Source organism: Astyanax mexicanus, chromosome 10 (genome assembly GCF_023375975.1).
Source record: "Astyanax mexicanus isolate ESR-SI-001 chromosome 10, AstMex3_surface, whole genome shotgun sequence".
NCBI lineage: Eukaryota > Metazoa > Chordata > Actinopteri > Characiformes > Acestrorhamphidae > Astyanax > Astyanax mexicanus.
In genome coordinates, this window is record NC_064417.1 from 7,121,306 (window position 1) to 7,145,301 (window position 23,996).

General features: G+C 37.7%; 1 protein-coding gene across 4 annotated transcripts in view; it reads left to right on the top strand.

Annotated features, from left to right (window-relative positions):
• The first annotated feature begins 1,392 nt into the window (after positions 1-1,392).
• The window catches only part of ckap5 (cytoskeleton associated protein 5), a 52,600-nt gene continuing 29,996 nt past the window's right edge, over positions 1,393-23,996 (top strand). For 3 of the 4 annotated variants that reach the window (XM_022683867.2, XM_022683869.2, XM_022683870.2), the window contains exons 1-17: positions 1,393-1,527; positions 5,825-5,914; positions 6,490-6,683; positions 13,815-14,021; positions 14,866-15,037; positions 16,140-16,272; positions 17,059-17,159; positions 17,286-17,399; positions 18,757-18,861; positions 19,134-19,223; positions 19,422-19,586; positions 20,720-20,848; positions 21,029-21,184; positions 22,269-22,367; positions 22,465-22,575; positions 23,329-23,421; positions 23,668-23,853. In XM_022683867.2, coding sequence (XP_022539588.2) covers positions 5,858-5,914; positions 6,490-6,683; positions 13,815-14,021; positions 14,866-15,037; positions 16,140-16,272; positions 17,059-17,159; positions 17,286-17,399; positions 18,757-18,861; positions 19,134-19,223; positions 19,422-19,586; positions 20,720-20,848; positions 21,029-21,184; positions 22,269-22,367; positions 22,465-22,575; positions 23,329-23,421; positions 23,668-23,853 — 2,112 coding nt within the window. In that variant the 5' untranslated portion in view covers positions 1,393-1,527; positions 5,825-5,857. Of the gene's footprint in view, positions 1,528-1,768; positions 2,037-5,824; positions 5,915-6,489; positions 6,684-13,814; positions 14,022-14,865; positions 15,038-16,139; positions 16,273-17,058; positions 17,160-17,285; positions 17,400-18,756; positions 18,862-19,133; positions 19,224-19,421; positions 19,587-20,719; positions 20,849-21,028; positions 21,185-22,268; positions 22,368-22,464; positions 22,576-23,328; positions 23,422-23,667; positions 23,854-23,996 lie in introns of those variants that run through there. The other variant, XM_022683868.2, reaches the window with a different exon arrangement.

Consider the following 23,996-nt stretch of genomic DNA (forward strand, 5'->3'; position numbering starts at 1 on the left):
GCGATGTTCTGCTTCAGTTGGTCCAGCGTAGTAGGCTTTCTGTCGCGAATTTTCCGCTTGACGATGGCCCAAAGGTTTTCAATGACATTGAGGTCAGGCGAGTTGGCCGGCCATGCCAAAACTTCAAGCTGTTTTTTAGTGAACCAATCTTTGGTCGACTTTGCCGCATGAGCCGGTGCAAGATCCTGTTGAAATATGAAGTCTTCTTCGCCAAACTGTTCCTCAACAGTTGGAATTAGGAACGTTTCCAGAACATCTTGATATACGGCAGCATTGACAGTCTTCTTGAGGAAGCAGAGTTTCCCTACACCTCGAGCGGACATGCATCCCCAGACCATAACGCTCTGGGGAAACTTGACGGATCTTTTCACGCACTCGTGGTTGTAGGTTTCGCCACCACGACGCCAGACACGAGGACCTTGGTCACCGAAGGAGATGCAGAAGCGTGATTCGTCACTGAAGACCACTTTCTGCCAGTCTTCAGCAGTCCACTCGCCGTGTTCTTTGGCCCACTTCAGCCGTTTCTCCATTTGTTTCTTGTTCAGCATCGGTTTTACTGCTGGAACGCGAGATTTGAAGCCGAGTTCGCGCAGACGACGGTAAGTGGTTGATCTGGAGACGTCAGCGCCGGTCTGCTTGTTCCACAAGTCGGTGAGCTCGGAAGTGGACTTGAACCGGTTGCTGACTGCGATCTTTCTCAGCTGCTTGTTGTCGCGAGCAGAAGTTTTTCGGACGCCGGAACAGTTGGTGCGCTTGCTGCAGTTTTTCTTGAGAGCTTTGCAGACGGAAGACTGGCTGATGCCGAGCTGCTCAGCAATTTTAGTTTGGGTCAAGCCTTGTTGGCGAAGGGCTTGAATTTGAGCCACTATTCCGGTTGAGAGGTCGCGCTGCTTACCCATGATTGATTTTACAACTTAGAAATTCTACTCAACCCTGACTTTATACTGCACAGTGAACACTCTTCACAGAAAACAAAAATTCGAGCATTTATTCTAATTCAATGAAACGGTTTCTCCATTATTCTAATTCAATAAAACAACAGTGTCACAGTTAAATGGCCTAAATGGGCCTTTTGGAAAGCTCAGCTGAGCAAATTTTTTTCCAGGTAACGAGTTCTGTGATTAGTCTAACGAGTAGGACAGGTGCGGTGAACACCTGATTTGCTTCCTGCACAAAAAATGCATTCAAAGAATTTCATGATTGCACTATTTCAAATTATTCTAATTCGTTGACCAGCACCTGTAGAATTACAATTTACAATTAAGGAAATATGTAGTATGAAAAATATAATGTTAAAGTGCTGAGTAAATAAAACAAATAAGATTGATCTACTAAAAGCATGAAGTTCAGAGCCCCAGGGGTCAGGGTTGTGTCTCCGGCCTGCTCCCGCCGGCGCCTGCGCGCTGTCTGCGGCTCCTCCCTCCCATTCTCCGCCCTTGGAGGCGTTTCAAAAGGCCGGAGAAGAGAATGAGCACAGCGGCTCTGGTAGCTCCAGCACAGCGCCCTGCCTTCCCCAGCCTACTGCAGGTAACCCAGTGCTCCCTCATCTCTCTGCAGCCGATCTGAAAACAGCATAGGTGTGTCCGTGTTATCTGGGCGGAAAGCATCGCAGGGCGGCGGCGTGTGTCCGCGCTGTTCCGCTGGGTGTGTTTCCAGGGCCTGTTGTGTGTGTGTGTGTGTGTACATGTAGATATGAGTGTGTGTTGCGATTCTTTCAGTCTAACAATAGCTAGTGTGTATGTGTCGCATGTAGTTTCCACGTCACGGACTGTAATGCGGTCTCTTGTGTGAAATAATCCGTTTTAATTCATTTTTTTAAATCGTAGTGTTTGGAGTTAGACCTGAAATGTCCGTTTTGCCTCCGCTGTGGTTGCTATGTGGAGGCTAAGCTAAGCTAGCCTCGTACACTGCGTATTTACACTGGCCTGTGAGGAGCTATGTTTCATCAGTCAGACGTTTTAAAACATATTTAACTAGCTGGCTGTCTAGCTAACATGCTAACCAAGTACATTTCCTGCTTTTCTCTGATTAATTTGGTGAGTACTCTGAATAACTAATTAAGTTTATAACCTGGTTAAGCTTGTATAGGAGCTTTAATGCATAACGTTACATAGTTAGCTCGCTAGGTTTGCTAGATAGCTAGCTAAGCTAGCTACGTGTAATATCTAACGTCAAATAACGGACAGAGCTAACTAAGTTAGCTACACAACTGTCTGTACTTTTCATCTATGTGTGCATATGTTGCGTTTAAAGCTATGACTGCCTTAATTTAAAGCTAGTAATAATATATAGATAACATCTGCAGTGTGTTTTTAAGTAGAGTTAAAATAGTCTTCAATCATCCCTTTAAAACAGGACTTTATATGTTGTCAGGTATTGTGCCAGTAGCCTAACCTAACTAAGCTCGCTATCTAAGTCACAAGTATGGGGGAATTTTGTTTAAAAAGCTTAAGCTTAACGTCTGCGTGTATCTTTTATTTGGTACGCTGCTTGTGTGCAGACAGGCTGGGTCAGTAGTTCATATTCTGTATGTTTTGGCTGTCACACATTGGTCTAACGGAGGTCAGTTTGTTTACATGCTAACTAGCTAGCTGGCTAACCTAACTAGCTAACCTAACCTATATGCCTGGCTCATTCTTGTGATATAAAACAAATATAGGTTACCCAGCTAGCTGTACACCTGAATCTGTTATGAAGTCAATAACGTTATTTTTCAGATGGGTGATACTGAGCATATAGTTACAGTACCAGTCAATTTTCTACATTTTCTGTATATTAATATTAAGATATGAAAACAAATAAAATGCACATTAAGCGAAGTAGTAAATTTTCTGCTTTTCTCTGTCTAACGTTAATTCGTTTTTTAGAGTAAGTACTCTGAATAACTTACTAGCTAGTAGGGCTGGGCAATATTATATTGTATACAATATATCGTGACACAGAAATATCATGATATAAAAAAAAAACATATCATGATAATAGGACTGTTCTGTCTTAAAATTTGTCTATTATTTACTGTGAAGCTTTAGGTGTATTTATTGTATAGTTGTTTTAGTTTGCAGTTTATATGCATGCACTAAATATTCTGCAATATTATTTGCTGCATTATATTATTTTATGCTATATTATTTATTCTGCCACATTATGATTATTCAGTTATACTATTATACTATATTCCTGAAATGAATTAATTATTTTAGTTTTTCTATATCGCCAAGTATATTGTTATCGCAAAAATACCCTGAAATATCATGATATTATTTTAGAGCCATATCGCTTTATAACCTAGCTAACGTAAGCTTATTTAGAAGCTAGCGTTATAATGCATACATATTTAGTTAGCTAGCAAGCTAAACTACATAGGTTACCTTTCTGTACATTTAATCTACCTGTGCATATGTTGCGTTTAAAACTAGTCAAATATAACACCTGCAGTATAAGTAGAGGATTTAGGTACGTTTAAAATAACCCACTGTCCTCTCTGTGAAACTGGACTTATGATATATGCTATCCTATAGTTTCCAAGTAGGTACAAGTATCGAATTTTATGTTACAACACGATTAACATGGCTAAAGAGGCTTTTTGTTGGAAAAGTGTCCTATGAAAGCAACGTATGCATATATCTATATCTTATTTGTTATACTGCTTATGTGCAATTATGGTCATATCTGTTGGCTGTCATACATTGTTCTGGACAAAAGGTCAGTTTGTTTATATGCCATCCAACATTCCTCATTATATAAAACAATTAATTTAAAGCAATACACCTGATAATATTTTATGATGTCAATATTTGGGTGATACTGAGCAAATACAGTACCAGTCAAAGGTTTGGAGAGATCATTTCTCAATCAGTGTATTTTTTATGATCTTATTTTTACATTGTAGATTAATATTAAATACATAAAATGTTTAATTAATTAAGTGACTTATTTAAATATGTACCTGACCTAAACCCAACTGAGATGAGCTGGAAAAGATGCAACTATTGTTCCGCACCTCCAGAAACTCCTTCAAGAAGCTGAGAGAACTATCCCAGGTGACTCTCCCTCATGAAGACACTGAGATTAAAATATCAAGAGTGTGCAGATCTGTCCTCAAAGATAAATGTGGCTACTTAGAACAATCTAAAGTATAAAACGTATGTTCTGCTTTAATACTTTGTTTACAAAATATTTCCACATGTGTTCCTGTATAGCTTTAATGTCTTCTTTTGACTGGTACTGTACATCATCATGATATTTTCTAAATAATCAGCGTATCAGGTAAGGTTAAATGTGCTATTTAACAAAAACAGTGAATCTCTCAGTTCCTGTGTGGTACTTTTTCATGCTAGACTTACAAACTTACAAAGGTTCCTGAAAAATTAATATTTCTGTTGGACTGTTTTGTTCTTTATACAGCTTCTTTTCATAGTCTTCTTGTGTGCGGTTGACATTAGAAGACTTAAAGGATCTGCTGCTAATGTTTTTGCCCAAGACACCACAGGACACCTTTAGACGTCTGGTGGAATCCATGCATTGATGGCTCAGAGCTGTTTTGGCTCCTGGTGTGTTTATCACTTAACTTTACGTATTGACAAACGTAAAAAAAAAAAGGTTTGTTGTCTATAAATACGGCTCTGTATTGGATTTCCCAGCACAGCAATGGTTTTACTGCCTGTATGTTGGCGTTCCCCTGTCGTATAGTTTATATGGGATGTTCGTATTGACCAAAGGGTTTTCTAATGTGAAGAAAAGTCGTGATGGTGATAGTACACTTGCTTTGTGCTGCTTTGTGTTCGATAAGGGGTTTGTGAGTTGTTTTTTTTTTGTGTTTTTTCCAGTGGTTATTTCCCAAGTACTCTCCACAGTAGTGCTGTTTGGTGAAAATCGATATGAAACGTGAAATAATCGTTTCATGCGGATGTGCATTAAGGAGCATTAAGCACACCACTCTTCTCAGCTCCAGTAGCTGTCGTTTATGATCCGGAGATGCTTGTCAGGACTTTGCATTGACAGTGTGTTGTTTTTGCCAGTCTACTTTGTGATGAGTCTTATTGGTTGATAAATGCCACAATATTACAACCTAATAAATTTCTCTTGACCACGGCAACAACCTTATCTGTGTGCTGTAATGTTATTGTAATGTCAGGTATTGTGGGTAAAAGAGAGGTTTGTACATCCATGTGCAAAACTGCAATAGATAGTTTTCCCATCCCTGTGAGGCATTGTTGTTGTTGTTGTTGTTATTGAAATATGGTAACAAATAAGAGAGCCATCTCATCTCTCTGTATTTTAATGCCATGTTATGATGAATGTTTGTGTGCCAGTTTCTTTCTTTGACTTTCTTTGGCTTTGACCTAAAATGACCAATGACATTCTTTCAGTGCTCTTCTCCCCTAGGCCTATATTATTAAGATGAGCAGTAGAGAGAAGAGGCAGGCATTATGATATTTATTTTTTTTGTATTATGCTTTTTCAGTATAAAAATTGTAAATATCATCCTTCTTTATAAAACCTTGACTGTGCATTCAGTTTCAAACCAAACAAAGAGTTTGAAATATTATAAGCATATTTGAAAATTGACTTATTGACAAGGAGATGCTGTTTCGCTAAATAGATTTGTTCATTAAGTACAACAAAACGGGTGCTTTACATCATCTACACTGTATATTTGTGTTCCTTTATGTATAACATTAATATTTTGCTGTCTCGTTTGTGGTATGAAGACAACAATGATGATTATGATTGATATTGGCCTTTATCATAGTTCTGAACAGGTTTTCTGTACAAATTAGTCTACAAAACTCTCAGTCATTTTCATTTGTCTTTTGTTTTTCAGTTGAACAGATAAGGCAAACGCAGAGGAGCCGCCATGGGGGACGACAGCGAGTGGATGAAACTACCCATTGACCAGAAATGCGAACACAAGGTGATTTGAATCTGATTTTTCTAATTCATTTTCTTTTTCTGAAAAGTCATGTACTTGTTGAACAAGCTTTGGCATTGTTCATTGGGCTGTTTCTACCACAGCTCTCTACCACAACTTAGAATTTTTTTACATGTCCTTTAACAGGCAGAGCAGAGAGTCTGGTGGAAGCATTGTTTTACTTGTACAGTAGTTTTAGCTTGTTTGAGCTACATAATGTAATGAAACACATTTATTTTGGACAATAACTTAAACATCTTTATTTTAGAAGAATTGTCAAAAAAGAGATAGGGTCACATCAGTGTGCATCTGAGAAAATATTGTCATCAACATCTGTACAAGCAGAAGTTAAAATGAAAGAATTCCAGACCAACATAGCTCTAAAACATTAGCAGAGGTACTACACCCTGTAAGATTGCTGTTGTTCTCTGCCTTGGAAAAATAATAGGCCAGAGTAGGATCCATTTGATCAATAACAGTCTTGGAAGTGGGTCACTCAGACAGTCTTAACCATGATCCCATGTTTAGATGTATTTTCATCTCAATAATTTTCCTTCTCCTATTAATCTCTACCAAAGGTATGGAAGGCCAGACTGAACGGGTATGAAGAAGCGCTGAAGCTTTTCCAGAGGATAAGCGACGAAAAGAGCCCTGAATGGGGAAAATATCTGGGACTTATCAAAAAGTTTGTCACAGAGTCCAATGCCGTGGCTCAGCTGAAAGGCTTGGAGGCAGCACTTGTTTTTGTTGAAAATGCACACGTAGCTGGAAAGTAAGTAACTTCCTATTGGTTTCTTTGCTTGGAGGGAATACCTTGCATGCGGGCATTTCTGTTAACAGAGCAGGACAAGCTGTTATTTATTAATGTCAAATGCTTTAATCACATGTTGTATAGCCTGAAAGTGTAGCCTAATGTATTGTTTATTCAAAAAAAAAAATGGGGTGTGCTTATGAAAACATGGGCATCTAGACTGATAAGCCATAACCTAAAAAACACAGATAAATGAATTTAATAACATTAGTTTTCAAAGCTCCGAATGGTCCAGCGGTCTAAAGCGCTGCCGCTATGATCGAGAGATTGCTGGTTCGAATCCTGTTCATGTAGCTTGCCCTCAGCTGCCGGAGCCCTGACAATTGGCCTTGCTCTCTCTGGGTGTGTGGATGGTGCTCTCTCCCCTCATCACTTCACGGGTGATGTCGGATCAGAACAAGGCATCTGTGAGCTGATGTATCAGAACCGTTTCGCTGTGCTTATCATCCGAGTGTGCTGTGATGGCCTTGTAAATTGAGGAGAAAATGAGATAAAAACTTGAAATACATTTTAAAATAAGTAGTTTTTGAAGTTGATCTGTTGAAGCAGGAATAATAAGCAAGTGTAAGAATCTAAAACACTTTGACAAAGAAGCAAACATCTACAAAACTTTGAACGAGTATTGTGGAGTGTGATGCAGTACTGGAGTGTTCCCAGTATGTGGTGGTCAGTACCTACCTGAAGTTCTCCAAGGAAGCAGAACTGGTAAATCAGTGATGGGGTCATGGGCACACAAAGCTCATTGATGAGCATTGAGAACTCACCTCAAAAATTACATGTCTTAAGGTCAAAAGAAACTGCTGTTTAATGCATGATGCATGCTAGAAAGCACAAAACACCTCCAGGGGTCTTGTTGGCCCATCCCTTAATGGGTCTGAGCTGTTTTTGTTACACAAGCGAGTCTACATAAGACATACATAGACAAAAGACAATTGCTTTTATTGTTATTTTGGCTGATCTGTGTAAACTGTGAAAATGGGTATAGGCAAGTTATGGCTTAGGCCATCATTACATTGAATAGTGTTGGGTGCACAGTTAACGTTAGCCCTGGGCCTTACACACCTTTAGATTGCTAAGCAGAGGTTCTGGTTGGATTCTGGTTGTGACATTGTGCTTTTGCTCCCTTTTTGCTTTGTATGGAAAACAATTAGTTGAGAGAATGTATTGTTGAGTGTGTGTGTGTGTGTGTGTAATATCAATAGAGGAGAAATCTGATCCCTGATGAAAGTACAGCTATTTAGAGCGAGAGAGTGAGAGAGAGGGAGGCAGTCATCAGACCCATTAGTCATTGTTTGTTTTGGCAAACAGAAAGTTCAGAAAGGAGCAGATGCTGCTCTCACATTTGAATTTGCTGGCCACTTTATTAGAAACCCCTGTTATCTTGTGCTTCCACTTGCTGGCCATTTTCTTAGACTGATTAAAGCACCATCACTCCAGAAAGCACAGTTCCACTGCTCTACAGCTCAATGATGGAGGGATTAATGCCCTTTAGTTACAGATTTATACATGGTGCCAATAGGTTAATGGGTAATGTTATATTCACTCCAGAGAGTTCTATGCTATTGCCAGTGCTTTAGGGCTGCACGATATATTGCTTAAGCACAGTCATCCCGATGTGCACATGCTCGAAAGTAACATCTCAGGACGTGCAATGTCATTTAAGGCAATTAAATCAAACGCATCATGTTGCAATGTTTTGATTCTTGACACAAGAAGTAGATACACAGCGTTGTCCCTGCGTCTGTGTAAGTGACAGGCTGCAGCTGCCTGAGGTGCGTGATGGGGAGGCACAGTTCAGCACAGTTTTGTGCAGTTATTTCCAGTTACAGCTGAATTTACGCTTTTAATTATAGAAAAACACTCTTATTTACCTTTTAAAAAGCCATTTAATTGCCTGATTAAAGGGCCGATTACTGTTGTTTTGCTGTTTTTCTCAGCTTGTGTTTCCACCCACTGGCCACTTCACTAGAAACTTCTGCTTTGTGTTTTCAGTTAACTCTCTTATCAGTAAGTGTTAATTCATTTGCCTGTTTATCAGACTGTCGCCGAAGACAAAGGTTCTATAAGCTTTGACGTAGTGAAACGTCCAGTCTAAATGTCAGATGGAGCAGTGTTCTGTGTTTTTTTTTTTTTTTTTTAACCGGCAGCAGAGATGTGCATTACGCAGTGTTTCTGTGGCTGCTTGTCTAACTATAGCTGGAATGGGTGGAACCTGGTCAGGCACTGTCTCTTCCATCAGGTCCGCTTTAGGCCATTGATTGTTTTGGTTAGCTTCATCTATGGTGGCCATATGTGACCTCAGCCAGTGTTCTGTGTGTGAGTGTTTTTGAGCGGAGTAGTTGGGACGATGTGTTGAGTTACAGAGGTACTTTGGGTGGATTCAGCAGCTTAATTAAATATTTAATCATTACATCACATGACTGCTGTTCATGGGTGGGGATGGGTTGCTCTAAGGACAGATGTTTGGTTAGGTCGCTTCTAGAGTTTCTACATTTTAAAATATGCATTGTTTGCTAGAGGTGCACAATTTTGTTTTTGTTCTATCAAGCGATTAAGAAAATTAAACTAATAAATTACATGTTCTTAATCACTTTCTTGACTTTTTGCTATGAATTTTAAACTGTATGATTCAATTGAATTTTGGCAGAGTAGGTTTAAACATTTTAAATTAGGCAAAATTAATAATAGATGTATTAATAAATAATAAAAAATATTTAAAGGTGTGATTTCTCTAGAAACCGTTTGGTACTGGCGCTTTTTAAAATACAGTGTATCACTCTGTTGCATTTGTGTACTGCTTGTGAAACTGTTAATTTATTCCCATTGCCTGCATCAACCAATACAAAAAAATGGACAGAACAGACTGACTTTGCCCACCTTGTCTTGCGACCGCCCTCTGCAGGGTGGGGCATATTAAAGACAAGCTGTTTTCATGTCAGGAATATTCATGAGTAAGAACCGAAATCCTGTCGTTTTCCCAGCCCACTCCTCCACTGAACTAAAACTGCCTGAAACAGAAGCAGCGGAGCACTTCTTTAAAAGAAATGGCTCAGTGGGCATTCATTCATACCAGAGACCACTGCAAAAGTAATAAACATGTTTCAACTAGTTAAAAGCAACTGGAATCATGCTGTAGTGCCTTTAGTAGCGGTATAGCAGCAACAATATGAATGATCTTGCACATTTCACCTCACAACAGTCTAGGGCTGGACCCGAATATTCGGGTATTCGGATATTCGTTCGTTGAGTAGGTATTCGGTTTTTAATTTTGGTATTCGGATATTCGTTTTTTTTCTACTTTCCAGAGCTCCACCTCACTCTAACCACTTCTGTTCTCGCGGGTCCCGTCAGAATATCTTGCGTGCGGGACAGAACTGAACTGTTATTGGCTGGAGCGGGAGTTTAATCCAGACGACAGTGTTGGGAGTAATGGCGTTAAAATAAACGGCGTTACTAACGCCGTTACTTTTTTCAGTAAGGAGTAATCTAACTAATTACTATGACTGTAACTATAACGCCGTTACCATTTTCGACACTCCGTTACTGCACGTTACTTTAGCAGCTGAATGAACTTTTTTTAAACTTTGCGCATACAGACAAAGAGCCCTATCATACACCCCGCACAAGGCGTGTAGCGTGGCGCTTTGCCACCCGTCAACAGTCTATTTTTAGGCCTTGCACGCGTCCTTAAAATAGCGTTGGACTTTGGAATATATTAACACCGATGGGCGTGGTGGTCTGGAAATGATGTGTGTTGAGGTAAATTTCTGGCGTGTTTCTATCTTGGCGGCGGAAAAAAGCTTAGCGCGATTGCTCACCCTGCGCTCCAAAATACTCCATACCATCACATCTTTACCACATAAAAATAAACCACACCCAGAGCCTTCAGCAATCAACTATGAAAAAATATATATACTTAAAAATCTGCACTGTAACTATAAATTATTATTAGTTATATTTATTTCTGTCAGTTATAAGGATTTATATTTATGTTTAGTACACAGACTAAATAACTGTAACTAGGCATTCTGCTGTTTAAAAATTTCAACAGATGCTTATTCTCACTCAAATGCTGGAGTTTTGAAATGGAAAATTAAAAGAGAAAATAACTTTGACTGAACATAAATTTATTTTAGTTAACTTTGCTATTATTTAACTGAATTTCACTTTTATATCTGAAAAATAAAGCACATTGTCAATCTGGCGCGTGGTGCTGCCCGTCAATTACATAAAACTTAAAACATTTGAAATACACAGAAATATAAAGCTATATGTTAGCATTCGTTTCTTATCACCAGGGCAAATTTATTAAAATATTAAATATATTAATTCATGAATTAAAATCTCGTCCAGCACTCTGAAATGTCAGGCACGCAAAGTGGTGCTTGGCGCAGCGGCGCGGCATTGCGCGCAGAATAACCTCTGTCTTCTAAAAAAAGTTTTTATAAATAAGATCTGACAAGTATACTAAAATTAATGTTATTAAACTTACTAAAGCCAACAAATGTACTGTTAATTAAAATCAGGCAAAATGCGCTGCGCCTCTCTCTCTCTCTCTCTCTTTCGCAGCGGGAGATGAATTCAGCGCGAGGCTATAAATAATTTACAACTCAGTTCAGTTAAATAAAAATAAGTAAGGACCTGTAAGTTAATCAAATATTGTCAAATATAAAGGATAGGTTGAGGTTTTGGTGAGCTGTTTTCATGATTTGAAACTGAAACTAACCGAAACTTTTATTATTCTGCGCAAAAAGCCTGTGATTGTTTTAAATGAGTTTTTTAATGGATTTAAATGAGTTTTTTTAACGGATTGTTGTTTTTGTCCATTCTTTTGTTTTGTTTATATATACATTTATTTCTTTGAGTGTTGTTTGGTTTGTTTAATTTTTATCCCCAGACGCGTATTTGTTTTTTCCGTTTTTTTTTTCAGTATTACATGTCTTAGTAATTTTCTTTGGTCCTGTGGAGTTTTTCGTTTCTTATTTTTTTTTATTCGTTAGACTATATTTTTGTCAACATTTTGGGTTTATTTTTGTTTGTTATTTTTCTAATAATAATAGTAATTACATCATTTATTTTCTTTATTTATTCTTACGCAGCAGATAAGACGCGGTGTGCGGCAGCAGAAATTCCGGGATGAAAACACAAAGAAATCTGGGCTAAAAACACAGAAAAAATATGGGGTGAAAAACAAAAATCCGGGATAAAAACACCAAAAATCCGGGGTGAATATGTCTTAAGGGGGCCGTGATTTTCTTTTTTTTTTTTACCTCTTTTTTTACCTCTTTTTTTAAAAACGAATATTCGAATATTCGCTTCGAATCAGTGCCGAATATCCGGAGCTCAAAAAACGCTATTCGGGCCAGCCCTACAACAGTCATACAAGTCATACATATGACATTTAAGTCATACAATTTAACCCAGATCAGCCAAAATAAGTTATAAATTGTCAGACTTTTTTGTTGTACACCCCTGATAAACATGAGTCAGTGTTGTTTTACTCCTGTTCTACAGACCAGTGTTCCCAATTTGGGTTGCAAAGTTCCCCTGCAGTGTTTTTCCTGCTCTGACACACATGATTCAGCTCATTCAGGTCATTATGAAATTGGCACAGGAAGACGCTGTGATGTGTGGAGCAGGGAATGAATAGGCCCCAGGCTCATGTCAAACTCAGAGTAAGAAACAACACTGATCCGAAATCAGTGATGAACAAAACACGCAAACCGATCTCAGGTCAGCGTTCTTATTCTAAATCTAAGAGATCAAGAACCCTGGATTGAGAGACTGGTTGAAAAACACAATAAAGAATTTAACTTAAAGTTATGTTTCAGAATATAATCAGATTTACGCACTTTTGCAGCTCACTCCAAATGTATTTAGATTATTATTATTATAAATTATTATTTATAATAATATATATTATAAAAATTATTATAAATTATTATTTCATACTCCAGGTAATTTCAGTTGATTAGCAGCTTACACAAAACATATATCTATTAAAATGTATGCTTACCAGGGAACCTTGGTAATGCAGCATTTTGTCAAGCTTTTGTAATGTTCTGCATTGTCTCTCAAAATGAAATCAGCTTTCCTTGAAAAATGAGTTACCTTTTTAAATGCTGTCAAACTTCAAATACAAGCTGAGAAGGCTAAAGGTTTCTATGTAGAACTGCACTGTGGATTTTGAAGTAGGAATACAACCATAAAGCTGCTTATCTATTGCTAAAAATGATAGCTTTCTGACTGTCATTGCTGTATTTTTGGTGGTAGTTAAACATGGTCTGTGTTTTTTTTTTTTTAATTTATTTATTTACTTATTTTTTGTGTGTCTATGCTGTGCTCTAATACTAACTGTATCAGGCTGAGTGATGTACTCTTAAGAGAGGAATCCGGTTAGTGGTGTTAAAATGGTGTACCTTGCTTTCTTTTAAAGACACGTTGGTTTTACATATTCTCCAAATATTTGAGTTTGAGTGAGATACAGTTTTAAAGCAGCAGACTTTAATGGGTTTCTGCAGCCGTGCCCAAGTTTAGTAGTTTTATCTAGGGGTTAAACAAAAAATTGCAGCATCCTGTGACTGAAGAGCCTCATGCAGAGCTCACAAATATTTTATGATAATCAGACACGTTGGAGACCAACTATCAGCAGCATATTCAGACTGAAAATCATCCAGGTCTGATACACACCCAATAGATTTTTTTTTTCATCTCTAAAAATATGCACATGGTGAATGGTGCCAGAAACCACATCAACATGTTTTGAAAGTTTGAGGCAAGTGCATGGTGATTTAGTCATGCAGTTTAATGATGAGTTTTTTTTTTTTTTTTTTTTTTGTGTTTGTGCTTTTTGATTGCAAGGCAGTCAATCAGAACTGGGCTCATTTATTTTTTTGTTAGTTACCATAACATAATCTTCAAATTCATAATTTTCAAACTTTTAAAGTGCCCCCAAGGCAACACCCATCAAGAATGCTGTGGGGAATTTGAGCTGTTTATTGGCTCTTTGAGGCTAACTAGGTTTGTCTGCCTGTATAATCATCAGCAGAGACGTTCAGTGATGAGTAATTCAGTGGCATTCTTGTCTTACAGGACAACGGGAGAAGTGGTATCGGGTGTAGTAAGCAAAGTCTTCAACCAGCCTAAAGCTCGAGCCAAAGAGCTGGGAACAGATATCTGCCTCATGTATGTAGAGATCGAGAAAGCTGAGATTGTTCAGGATGAGCTCATCAAAGGCTTGGATAACAAGAACCCGAAGATTGTAGTGGCCTGTATTGAAACACTAAGGAAAGCTCTTAGGTGAGTCTGGCTGATTTGTTATGTAATAATAAGCGAGAACAATGCAGCCTGTGTTAACTGAGGTCATTCAGAAGAACAATGGAATAATAAGACTGCTTAGGCCCAGTTGTGGATTTTCAACGTTTATTTATTAAAGCAAATGTGTTTTTACAGTTCCAAATTCATAAATAATATATATATATATATATATATATATATATATATATATATATATATATATATATATATATATATATATATATATATATAAGCATGCAGTACCAGTCAAAAGTTTGGACACACCTTCTCATTTAATTTCTTTTTTTTTTTTATATATATATAAATTCTTCTTAGTAGCCACATTTATCTTTGAGGACAGATCTGCACACTCTTGGTATTTTAATATCAGTGTATTCATGAGGGAGAGTCACCTGGAATAGTTTTCAGCATCTTGAAGGAGTTTCTGGAGGCGCTGAACAATAGAAGCTCCAGCTCACTCAAAGCACGCCTCTCCGTTCATCAGGTTTAGGTGAGGGGATTGTGGAGGACAAACCCCTTTTCTCTTTAATATTTAATTCCAGAAGTGTCTCTTAATTGTTTTTGTGTATTTTTAATAACGTACAAATGTAACAATCTAGATAAACATTGAATGAGAAGGTGTATCCAAACCTTTGACTGGTACTGTGTTCATTCAATTTCTTGCTGTCCTAACAAATTTTTCATTATAAAGTAAAGCAATGCTCTTCTTAATTTAGCTACTGTGCTCAAATATTGTGGCCAAATTCAAACCTGAAATGATGTTCAATTTGGTACATTAACAACAATTTTACAATTATGTATTTCCTATGTTGCCCTTCATTTTTAGTGAATTTGGTTCCAAGATCATAACCCTGAAGCCAGTAGTCAAAGTGTTGCCAAAGCTGTTTGAGTCTCGAGAGAAGGCTGTGCGAGATGAGGCCAAATTGCTAGCAGTAGAGATCTACAAGTGGATTCGAGATGCTTTGCGAACCCCTCTGCAGAACCTCAACTCAGTGCAGGTAAGACAAGACCCTCTGCCTTTACAGCAGTCTGCTGTTTGATCAATCTGTAGACGAACCCTGAAACAAACATGCCTAGATGTTCCCTATAAGCTCTATAAGACTCTCAAGAGCTTAAAGGTACATCTGAAGAATCCTTGTTGTTCCATGAACAGATGCAATGAATAGGAAACAGAAGGCAAGGTAACTTCTGTTGCAAACTGTGAGCTCATACATCCAGCTAGTCGTTATATATTTTTATTTTTAATTTCAGGACATTAAAACACAGTAAGGCCCAATCCCATTTCACCCCTTGCCCTTGACCCTACGACTTAACCCTTCCCAGCCTACACATCTAGGGGTAGGGTGTCGCGATTCTTATTAGGCTGAAGGGGTAGGGGGGGATATGTTCGAGCTACATGGCCCTTCAAACAGAGATTTTTCAGAGGCACACTCCAAACAGAGGACTATGAGAATCACTGGCCCCCAAATTTGAGTATTTTCCTGAAAAATGATGATGACCACTGTATTTTCATAGTTTACTGTGTAGCTTAAATGTTCTGTGTCCATTCTCTTTATGCCAAGCATAAAAACTTGCAGGTACTTCATCTGAGTAGCTAGCTAGCTAACTAATTTTCCAATTCCACCTTAATTGGTGCAACAGACTGCAGAGGCTGCAGCATTTAATGTGGAACGGAAAAATAAAATAAGATAATAAAGGCTATTTTCTGCTAATCTTTACAGAGAAATTAAGGAATTGGCAATAATTATTAATTGCTGCACAACCTTTTTCCATCCCAATTCTTAGGGAGAGGATTACACTCGAAAACAAGGGGTTAGGATACAAAAGAGAATTGGGATTGTGCCTTTGACTCATTCTTTTAAGCTGTGTTCATAACAGTAACACATGAAATAGATAAAATATGTGAAGTATATGTATTTCTTGTAAGCTATGTAATTTAATATAAAATTTAATTTTATTCATAAGATGGTTTGAGTGATATGTCATTATTGGCTTGGTAAAAAGGCTTATTGTTTATTGTTTCCCCCCTGAGTGTTTTATTGTTTCCTGCCCTGACTAAAGAGTTATGTGTATCTGTGTGTGTTTTGTTCATGTCCACAGTTGAAGGAGCTGGAGGAGGAATGGGTGAAGCTGCCCACAGGCATACCAAAGCAGAGCCGCTTCTTACGCTCTCAGCAGGACCTGAAGGCCAAGTTTGAGCAGCAGCAGGCAGCCGGGAGTGATGAGGCCGATGGTGCGACCACTTACCTCTATTGCACACTGTTTTGTATACAATCCAACTGTCTGGCTGGGGCTGCACAGTAGATTTCTGTTAATATTGTGGTGTTGAACTATACAGAGACCTATTTACAACTGTAACACCAAGTATAAAGGTTTGAATACAGCTGGAATATTTTCTATTTAAAACATTCTTTTAACTCAGTCATTTTGTTTTGTCTTGTAAAACCTTTTGTATCTTCAAAATGGCAACTTTACAAGGAAACTAACTTCATACATTTCTAAACAAGAGGTCATTCAAACTTACTGTACAGCTTTTCTATTGGTCTGTTCATCATAACATTGGGACAAGGTAAAGAAAAGTAAACTTCTAAATTACTTTTTTTTATATACATAATGTGATTCACAAAAAAACTTATTTTTTATTTTAAGTTCTTCATTGTAGTACTGTTGTTTTGTCCATATCATGTAGCCCTGGCTGGCATAGTGCAACACCAGAACTATATAATTATAGCTGTATCGTGCACATTTTTTTTTTGTTTTTTCCTTTTTATTGGGCCTAATGATAATATTAATCTTACATCAGCACAGTATTGAGTTTATTAATGTTTTAATTTAGATTATTGTAGTAATTATGATGTTGACAAGGATGAGCATCAGCACTGTTGATCTTAAGTTTTTGGTTTAGGGCAATGTAAATTTAAGCAAGAAAAAGGTGTATTATGTTTTGTTTAGTTTTACTGGCTCCACATTCCATGTCTTCCTAGAACAGCTGAATACAAATCTTACTGTGTCCTTGTAGGTGATGATGATGAACAAACTGATACACGTGTTGATCCTTATGAGCTTCTGGAAGCTGTGGAGATTCTTTCCAAATTGCCAAAAGACTTCTATGACAAAATTGTAAGTTTAATCCTACATATATTTGTTTATAATTTATATAAAGGCATTCACTGCCTTGAATGCCTTGAACATTGTTTATAGCCTTGATTGTTTATGCATCACCTCTCCCTCTTTCTTCCACTGTAGGAAGCAAAGAAATGGCAGGAAAGGAAGGAAGCCTTGGAAGCAGTGGAAACTCTCACAAAAATCCCCAAGCTGGAGAGTGGAGATTATGGGGACTTGGTCCGAGCACTGAAAAAGGTAACTGCTTCTGGCCTTTTTCCATTCGCTACACAAGTCTGTTCTCTCCTAATGAGGATGCATCGATGCTGTTTGTTTCCAACAATACAAGTACATGAATTTTTGTATTCAACTGTACCGATAACAATACCTACTTAGAAATAAGCAGTCAGGAACATTATTTAATGGTGTAGTTTTTAGTGTAAAGTATTGCAGTGCAATTTTAAGATTTGTTGAATCATGGTAATTTTGTTTAATAATAATAATAATAAACGTTTCTTTTTACTTTCTCAAGCGAGCAGAAATTATGCCTAGATAAAAAAAAAGAGAAAAAAATAGAGGTTAGTTTTACTTTATGGGGGTATGTTAATATTTCCAGTGTCATCATGTGACATCAGGACCATATTAGCTATTTAGAAATATTTGGAGGGGTGGGTGAGGTTGTTGAAACAGCATTTTTAAAGATTCACCTTTTTACCTGTGTTTTTTTTTTTTTTTTTACTGCCTGTGGACTTGGATGTATAAACTATTTGGTTTAGTTGGTGTGGCGCAGTAAATAACACCACTACCTGCTAGTGAGTGATCTCATCATGTGGGAGACCAATAAGAGTCCTTGGGCAAGACTCTTAACACTACATTGGCCCACCTCCATAACAGTAATAACCTTGTAAGTCACTGGATAAGAGCGTCAGCTAAATGCCATAAATGTAATGAAAACTCTTTAACCACAAGTTGGACGAGGTTCCACTCTGAGTTCAGCTCCCTGGTGGTCTTAGTGTCGGCATGGGGGGGATAAATGAGGCGATAAGAGATTCGTCTTGCCGAATCTCCGCAGCTTCAGGATACTTCATGAATTATGGTTTGCTGAGCTGTTGGGGTTTAGACAGTAACATTGTCTCTTGCTCTTTCTGTCTGCTCTCTCGCTTGTGCTACATCCTGTTCAGTGTACCGTGCTGTAGATCTGGGACTAAATACAAGTACATTTAACGTGGTATTGGTCTAGAATATTAGTATTGGTATTCATGCCGGTTGGGCAAGCTTCACAGCAAAATGGTACTGTAGTATTTTAATTAATTTTAAAGTGTCACTGTTAAACTAATTCAGGAGTTAATCTCTTTTCTAATGTAACTTATTCTCTATTCTACAAAAAACCCTACTTTTTAATACCTACAACAGCACATTTTAGCTGGAAACTTTAATGCGCATTAAGACGTGACTTAACGTAAAGTGTTTTCCAAAGCTTTTCCAACCTAGCCACTGCAGCTATGAAAGAGCAGATTTGTGGGCTGAGTATGGAGTATAGACAGATGTTTTTGAAAAGTGGAGATCCCCAGTGGATTAACCTGCTGATAATGTTTTTTATTTTTTTACTTTGTAGGTTGTTGGCAAAGATGCCAACGTGATGCTGGTGACTTTAGCAGCCAAATGCCTTGCTGGACTGGCAACAGGACTGAGAAAGAAGTTTGGAACATATGCAGGCCTTGTAAGCAGAGATCTTTGGAGACTTCTACAGTTCACTTAAAATATTGACTTGACTGGCTGTAAATAGCGCTAACCTATTACTGTAAAGATCTTTCCTGCATTTAACTTTTTTTTTTTAACACTTTTTTTTTTTTTTTTTTAACTGTTTTTCTATTTTTCATTACCTCAGAAATAAACAGCCTGTTTTTGTCACTGTTGGCCAAATGCAATACATTGGTCATATCATTCAACTGTATCTAAATGCTGACTAAAATGCTACATTTGTTTTTAAAGGTGGTGCCAACCGTTCTTGAAAAGTTCAAGGAAAAGAAACCTCAGGTGGTCCAGGCTTTGCAAGAGGCCATTGATGCCGTCTTCCTAACTGTAAGATTTCTTAGAACTTCACTTTTAGAACTTCACTTTCACTCTCCTAGCCTGAATTTAGTATCAAGTTGCTTTTTCTTGTGATTCTCTTTCTAGTAATATAATATTTACTGTGTACTGTCTGTCACCTGTGTTAGGCAGTTGGGATGGTATATCATGTGACCGTAACACTATTGATATGTTCTTACTTCTCTGTAGACGACACTACAAAACATTAGTGAAGACGTGTTGGCTGTGATGGATAACAAGAACCCGTCAATTAAACAGCAGGCCTCACTGTTCCTGGCCCGAAGCTTTCGTCACTGCACTCCCTCCACTCTGCCAAAGAGCGTTCTGAAGCCACTTTGTGCGGCCTTCCTGAAGGTGAGAATTTTCTCATTTTATTGTTATTCTCCAGTGATATCCAAAAAGGAGAAGAAATAGCATCTTTATCATTGATTGCTACTGTAAGATTGCTGCTAACTGCACTGTGTAACTTTGGTGAAGCAGCACCACACCCTCCAGAGCTGTTTGATTAATTAATTAATTGATTGATTAATTGATTATTAACTTGTCATAGTGTAAAATCATGTCATATTATTTGATCAACTCAGTCCACATGCTTATTGTACTCTGTTTGTCTAGAAATGCATATGTTAACTGTGTCACAGAGCATGAATTACACTTCCTAAGTCTTAGGAAAAACAGCTACTCTCACATAAGCTTGCTCTAACATTTTTAGTACTTAGTGATGAGTGCTTTCTGAATTGTACTACAACTGACATACCAGTTTTTCTTTATTGTGACCAAAAACATCAATGTGTACACACTACCAGTCAAACATTTGGACACACCTTCTCATTCAGTGTTTTTTTTTTCTTTATTTAATTTATTTTCTACATTGAAGATTAATATTTAAGACATCAAACCAATTAAGGGACAGAATTGTAAAGATACAAAGAATTACATAGTAAACAAAAAGAAGTTGGTGATTTATGATGAGCTGGAGCTTCACAGCATGAAGGAAAAGCAGCAACTATTGTTCAGCACCTCCAGGAACTCCTTCAAGATGCCGAGAAAACTATTCTAGGTGACTCTCCCTCATGAAGACACTGATAATAAAATACCAAGAGTGTGCAGATCTGTCCTCAAAGATAAATGTGCTACTTAGAAGAATCTAAAGTATAAAACATACATACTTTTAACACTTTGTGTTTAAAGAATAATTTAGCATGTGTTCCTGTATAGCTTTATTATAATCTTCAATATTAAATTTACAATGTAAAAAATCATGAAAAGAATGGAAACACATTGAATGAGAATGGGTGTGTCCAAACTATGTGAGTGGTACTATTTATATGTATTGTTGTAAACATTAAAATGTGTTTAGACTGCTTTCAAATAGGTTTTATTGATCATGCATGTAACTATTAATATAAATTGTTCATATACAGCAATAATAATATTAATAACAAAAATAATCTAAAACATTTTGCCTTCTCTGTTTTGTCAAACAGCAAGTAAACGATTCTGCTCCGGAAGTGAGAGATGCTGCATTTGAGGCACTGGGAACTGCCATGAAAGTAGTGGGAGAAAAAGCCGTTAACCCATTCCTGGCTGACCTGGACAAACTTAAACTGGATAAGGTAAAAGGGGGGTGGTTATTAGACTGAGAAATTTCAGTGTGGCCTTTTGGGTTTATGGATTTTATGAATCTTTTTATAAGAGGTAGTTTTAGCCTAGTCCAAAATATTTGCATTTACAGTTGACGACTTTGTCATTTCTGGATAAGTATGAATATTTCTGTTGATCTTTTTCACACACAGATAAAAGAATGTGCAGATAAAGTGGAGCTTGCTGGTGGGAAGAAGGGGGGAGGAGGAGGGGAAAAGAAGGAAAAACCTGCAGCTAAAGCTCCTCCTGTAGAAGAGCCTCCCCCTAAACCTGCAGCTGGTCCTTCTAAAAAAGCTCCTGCTGCCAAAGTAAGTTAGTAGCCTTGTGTGTTGTGAAAAAGTAATAGTTTGCAGCAAGTCCTGTATCTGGTTACTGTCCAGATTATTAGAGTGGTTGAGTACTCATTCAGTACTCAGTACTCATGAGTACATTTCAATTATCATTGTCCGGTATGAATGGGAATTGTGGATCAGTGTTAAAAAAAAAAAAAAAAAAAAATCAATACAAAATAATTTATGTTTATTTGTTATTATGTGTCACAAAAACAAAGCATGTTCTGAGCAGTTGGCAGCATCATGGATGCTGTAATAGGAGAAGAACTCTGCCTTCTGCATCAGTCAAATCACACTTGTGGGAGCGTTTCAGCTTTATGTAGTGTATACTGATGGCAGAGGACATAAACTCAACAGTATTTAGACACTGTGGCACAAGAGGGTCATATAACCATGGCAAAACATCCAGCACTGCTGCATGTTCAGGTCTGTATTGCTGTGTCAGAGTTAAAACCGGGACCCACACAACTTACCGTCACCATTTATTCAGCTCTTTACTGCAAAATCAGAGCAGGATAAAGTTATAGTAGGATATAGCCCATACTCTTGTTTTTGAAAACATGGTGGAAGTGTTTAAACCATGCTAAGAAAGTGCAACACACACACACACACACACACACTTACTTCGGTACGAAGATTGTGCCAGATCTTTATGAACGCGACAAGATCAGAATTGTCAAATACTTTTAAGGTATATTCTGTTAAGGTATGTTCAAAACAAGACCGGGTAGGAAGCGTACATAAATAAAAAATATGCAAACAAATAAATACATTTGCCGTTTGGGCCCCCCTCTATGTGAGTCCCACAGGCAGCGGTCTAGATCAGATACTGAAAGGAGCAGTTACTAAGTGGAAGCTTAAGAAACCCAATACAAATATCTATGTTGTTACATTATAAACATTATAATCCATTACTCAAAATCCATGACATTTTTTAGACTCGTGATCCGTTATACCACTAGTACTCAACAAATTAAGAATGTATGCTTATTATACATTGCAGTAATTGAGGTTATGCCATCATAATTTGTTTCATCCAGAGACATTTTTAATTTTATAGGCTGCAGGTCCTCCCAAAAAGGGCAAGCCTGCTTCAGCTCCCAGTGCCAAGGGAAAGAAAGCTGCTGACACAAAAGAAGTAGTGGAGACTGAATTATCTGTAAGTGAACTATAAATTGTTGTGCTTAAATTTTTATGTTTATTTGTAGCTTCAAGTTTATTTTAACTCAGTGTTTTTCATATGTTCTTTCCTTCAGCTGGAGGTCTGTGAGGAGAAGTCAGCTGCTGTGCTCCCAGCCTCCTGCATGCAGCTGCTGGACAGCGCTAACTGGAAAGAGAGGCTGGCTAGCATGGAGGAATTTCAGAGGGTGACTGTTTATTTATTTATTTTTTATTTTTTATTTTTTTTGCTGTTAGTATTTTTCTTTCTTATTTACAAAATCCAAAGCAGGGGTCGACAATTAAGTTTGGCCGCGGGACAGATATTTTCCAAGCCATTAGGTGGCGGGCCACAAAAAAAAAAAAAAAAAAAAACAGTTTTGGAAAATGAAGTGTTATGAGATGGAGCAACTCTCCAGCTCAGAGGGTTGTTGAACCCAATTGCAGAACGGTTGATCTCAAAGCAGGTAAACCCAAGAAGAAAGGAAAAAATAAATGAATAAACAAACCGCTCCTCACCGGTGTCATCAGCTTAACTAGAGAGAAAAAAAAATGCGCTAAATAAATTAATAAAAGATTCTGTGCGTGTGCAGCCACTGAGACATGGACTAGGAAATGCAGGTAGATGACTTGATTTGCCATCTCTATAATCAGTGATCCATTTTCTTCCAAATGTTTTTCAAAGTAGAGACAAAGGAGGAACAGTGATTCTACAGAGCGACCATATCACAGTTTTTGTAGTCTGTGTTAACACAACAGGTAGTTATATTTAAAGGGAAATGTGTGTCAGGCTATGGCATACAATATGTGGCTATGTCTAGTAGGGCTGGGCGATACATATAGCCCTAACATAATATCACAATATTTCATAATATCACTTAATGCATAGGCATGGACTTTGAAATTAGCAATAATATGAATTAACAGAATTGCTGAGTTGTGTATGTCTTTGTGTCTTTCAGGCTGTTGAACAGATGGATAAAAGTGAGATGCCATGCCAGGCACTAGTTAGGATGTTGGCAAAGAAGCCTGGTTGGAAAGAGACCAATTTTCAGGTATTTTAAATGTCTGTGTGAATTATATTGCCTGTACTATCACAGCAGGCCAGTCTGTCTGAAATGATGATAAATGCCGTGGTGGTCTTGAGGCCATTCATGTTAGCCTAAGCAGAATAAAGTACACACATTTTCACAAATTATTCCATTGTATTCATGACAATATATAAAATTATTTTTTTTTTGGTTTCGTTGTTCAGTTAATCTGACCTCAGACGTGTAAATCTTGTCTCTGTTTGTGTTCAGGTGATGCAGATGAAGCTGCACATCGTGGGGCTGATTGCAGGAAAAGGCACTTTCTCCAAAACCTCTGCACTCGTGGTGCTGGATGGTCTGGTGGACAAGATTGGGGATGTTAAATGTGGTGGAAATGCAAAAGAAGCTCTGACTAACATCGGAGAAGCCTGTTCACTGCCGTGGACCGCTGAACAGGTCCGTTCACCTCAGGGCTTTATAGAAACAAGCATTTAGCATTTAGAATTTGACTAGATGTATAAAAATATTGCTCAGTAAGTATTAGATTACTTTAGTTTGAATACTACTGAATGTATTTATATACTGTACCAGTCAAAATT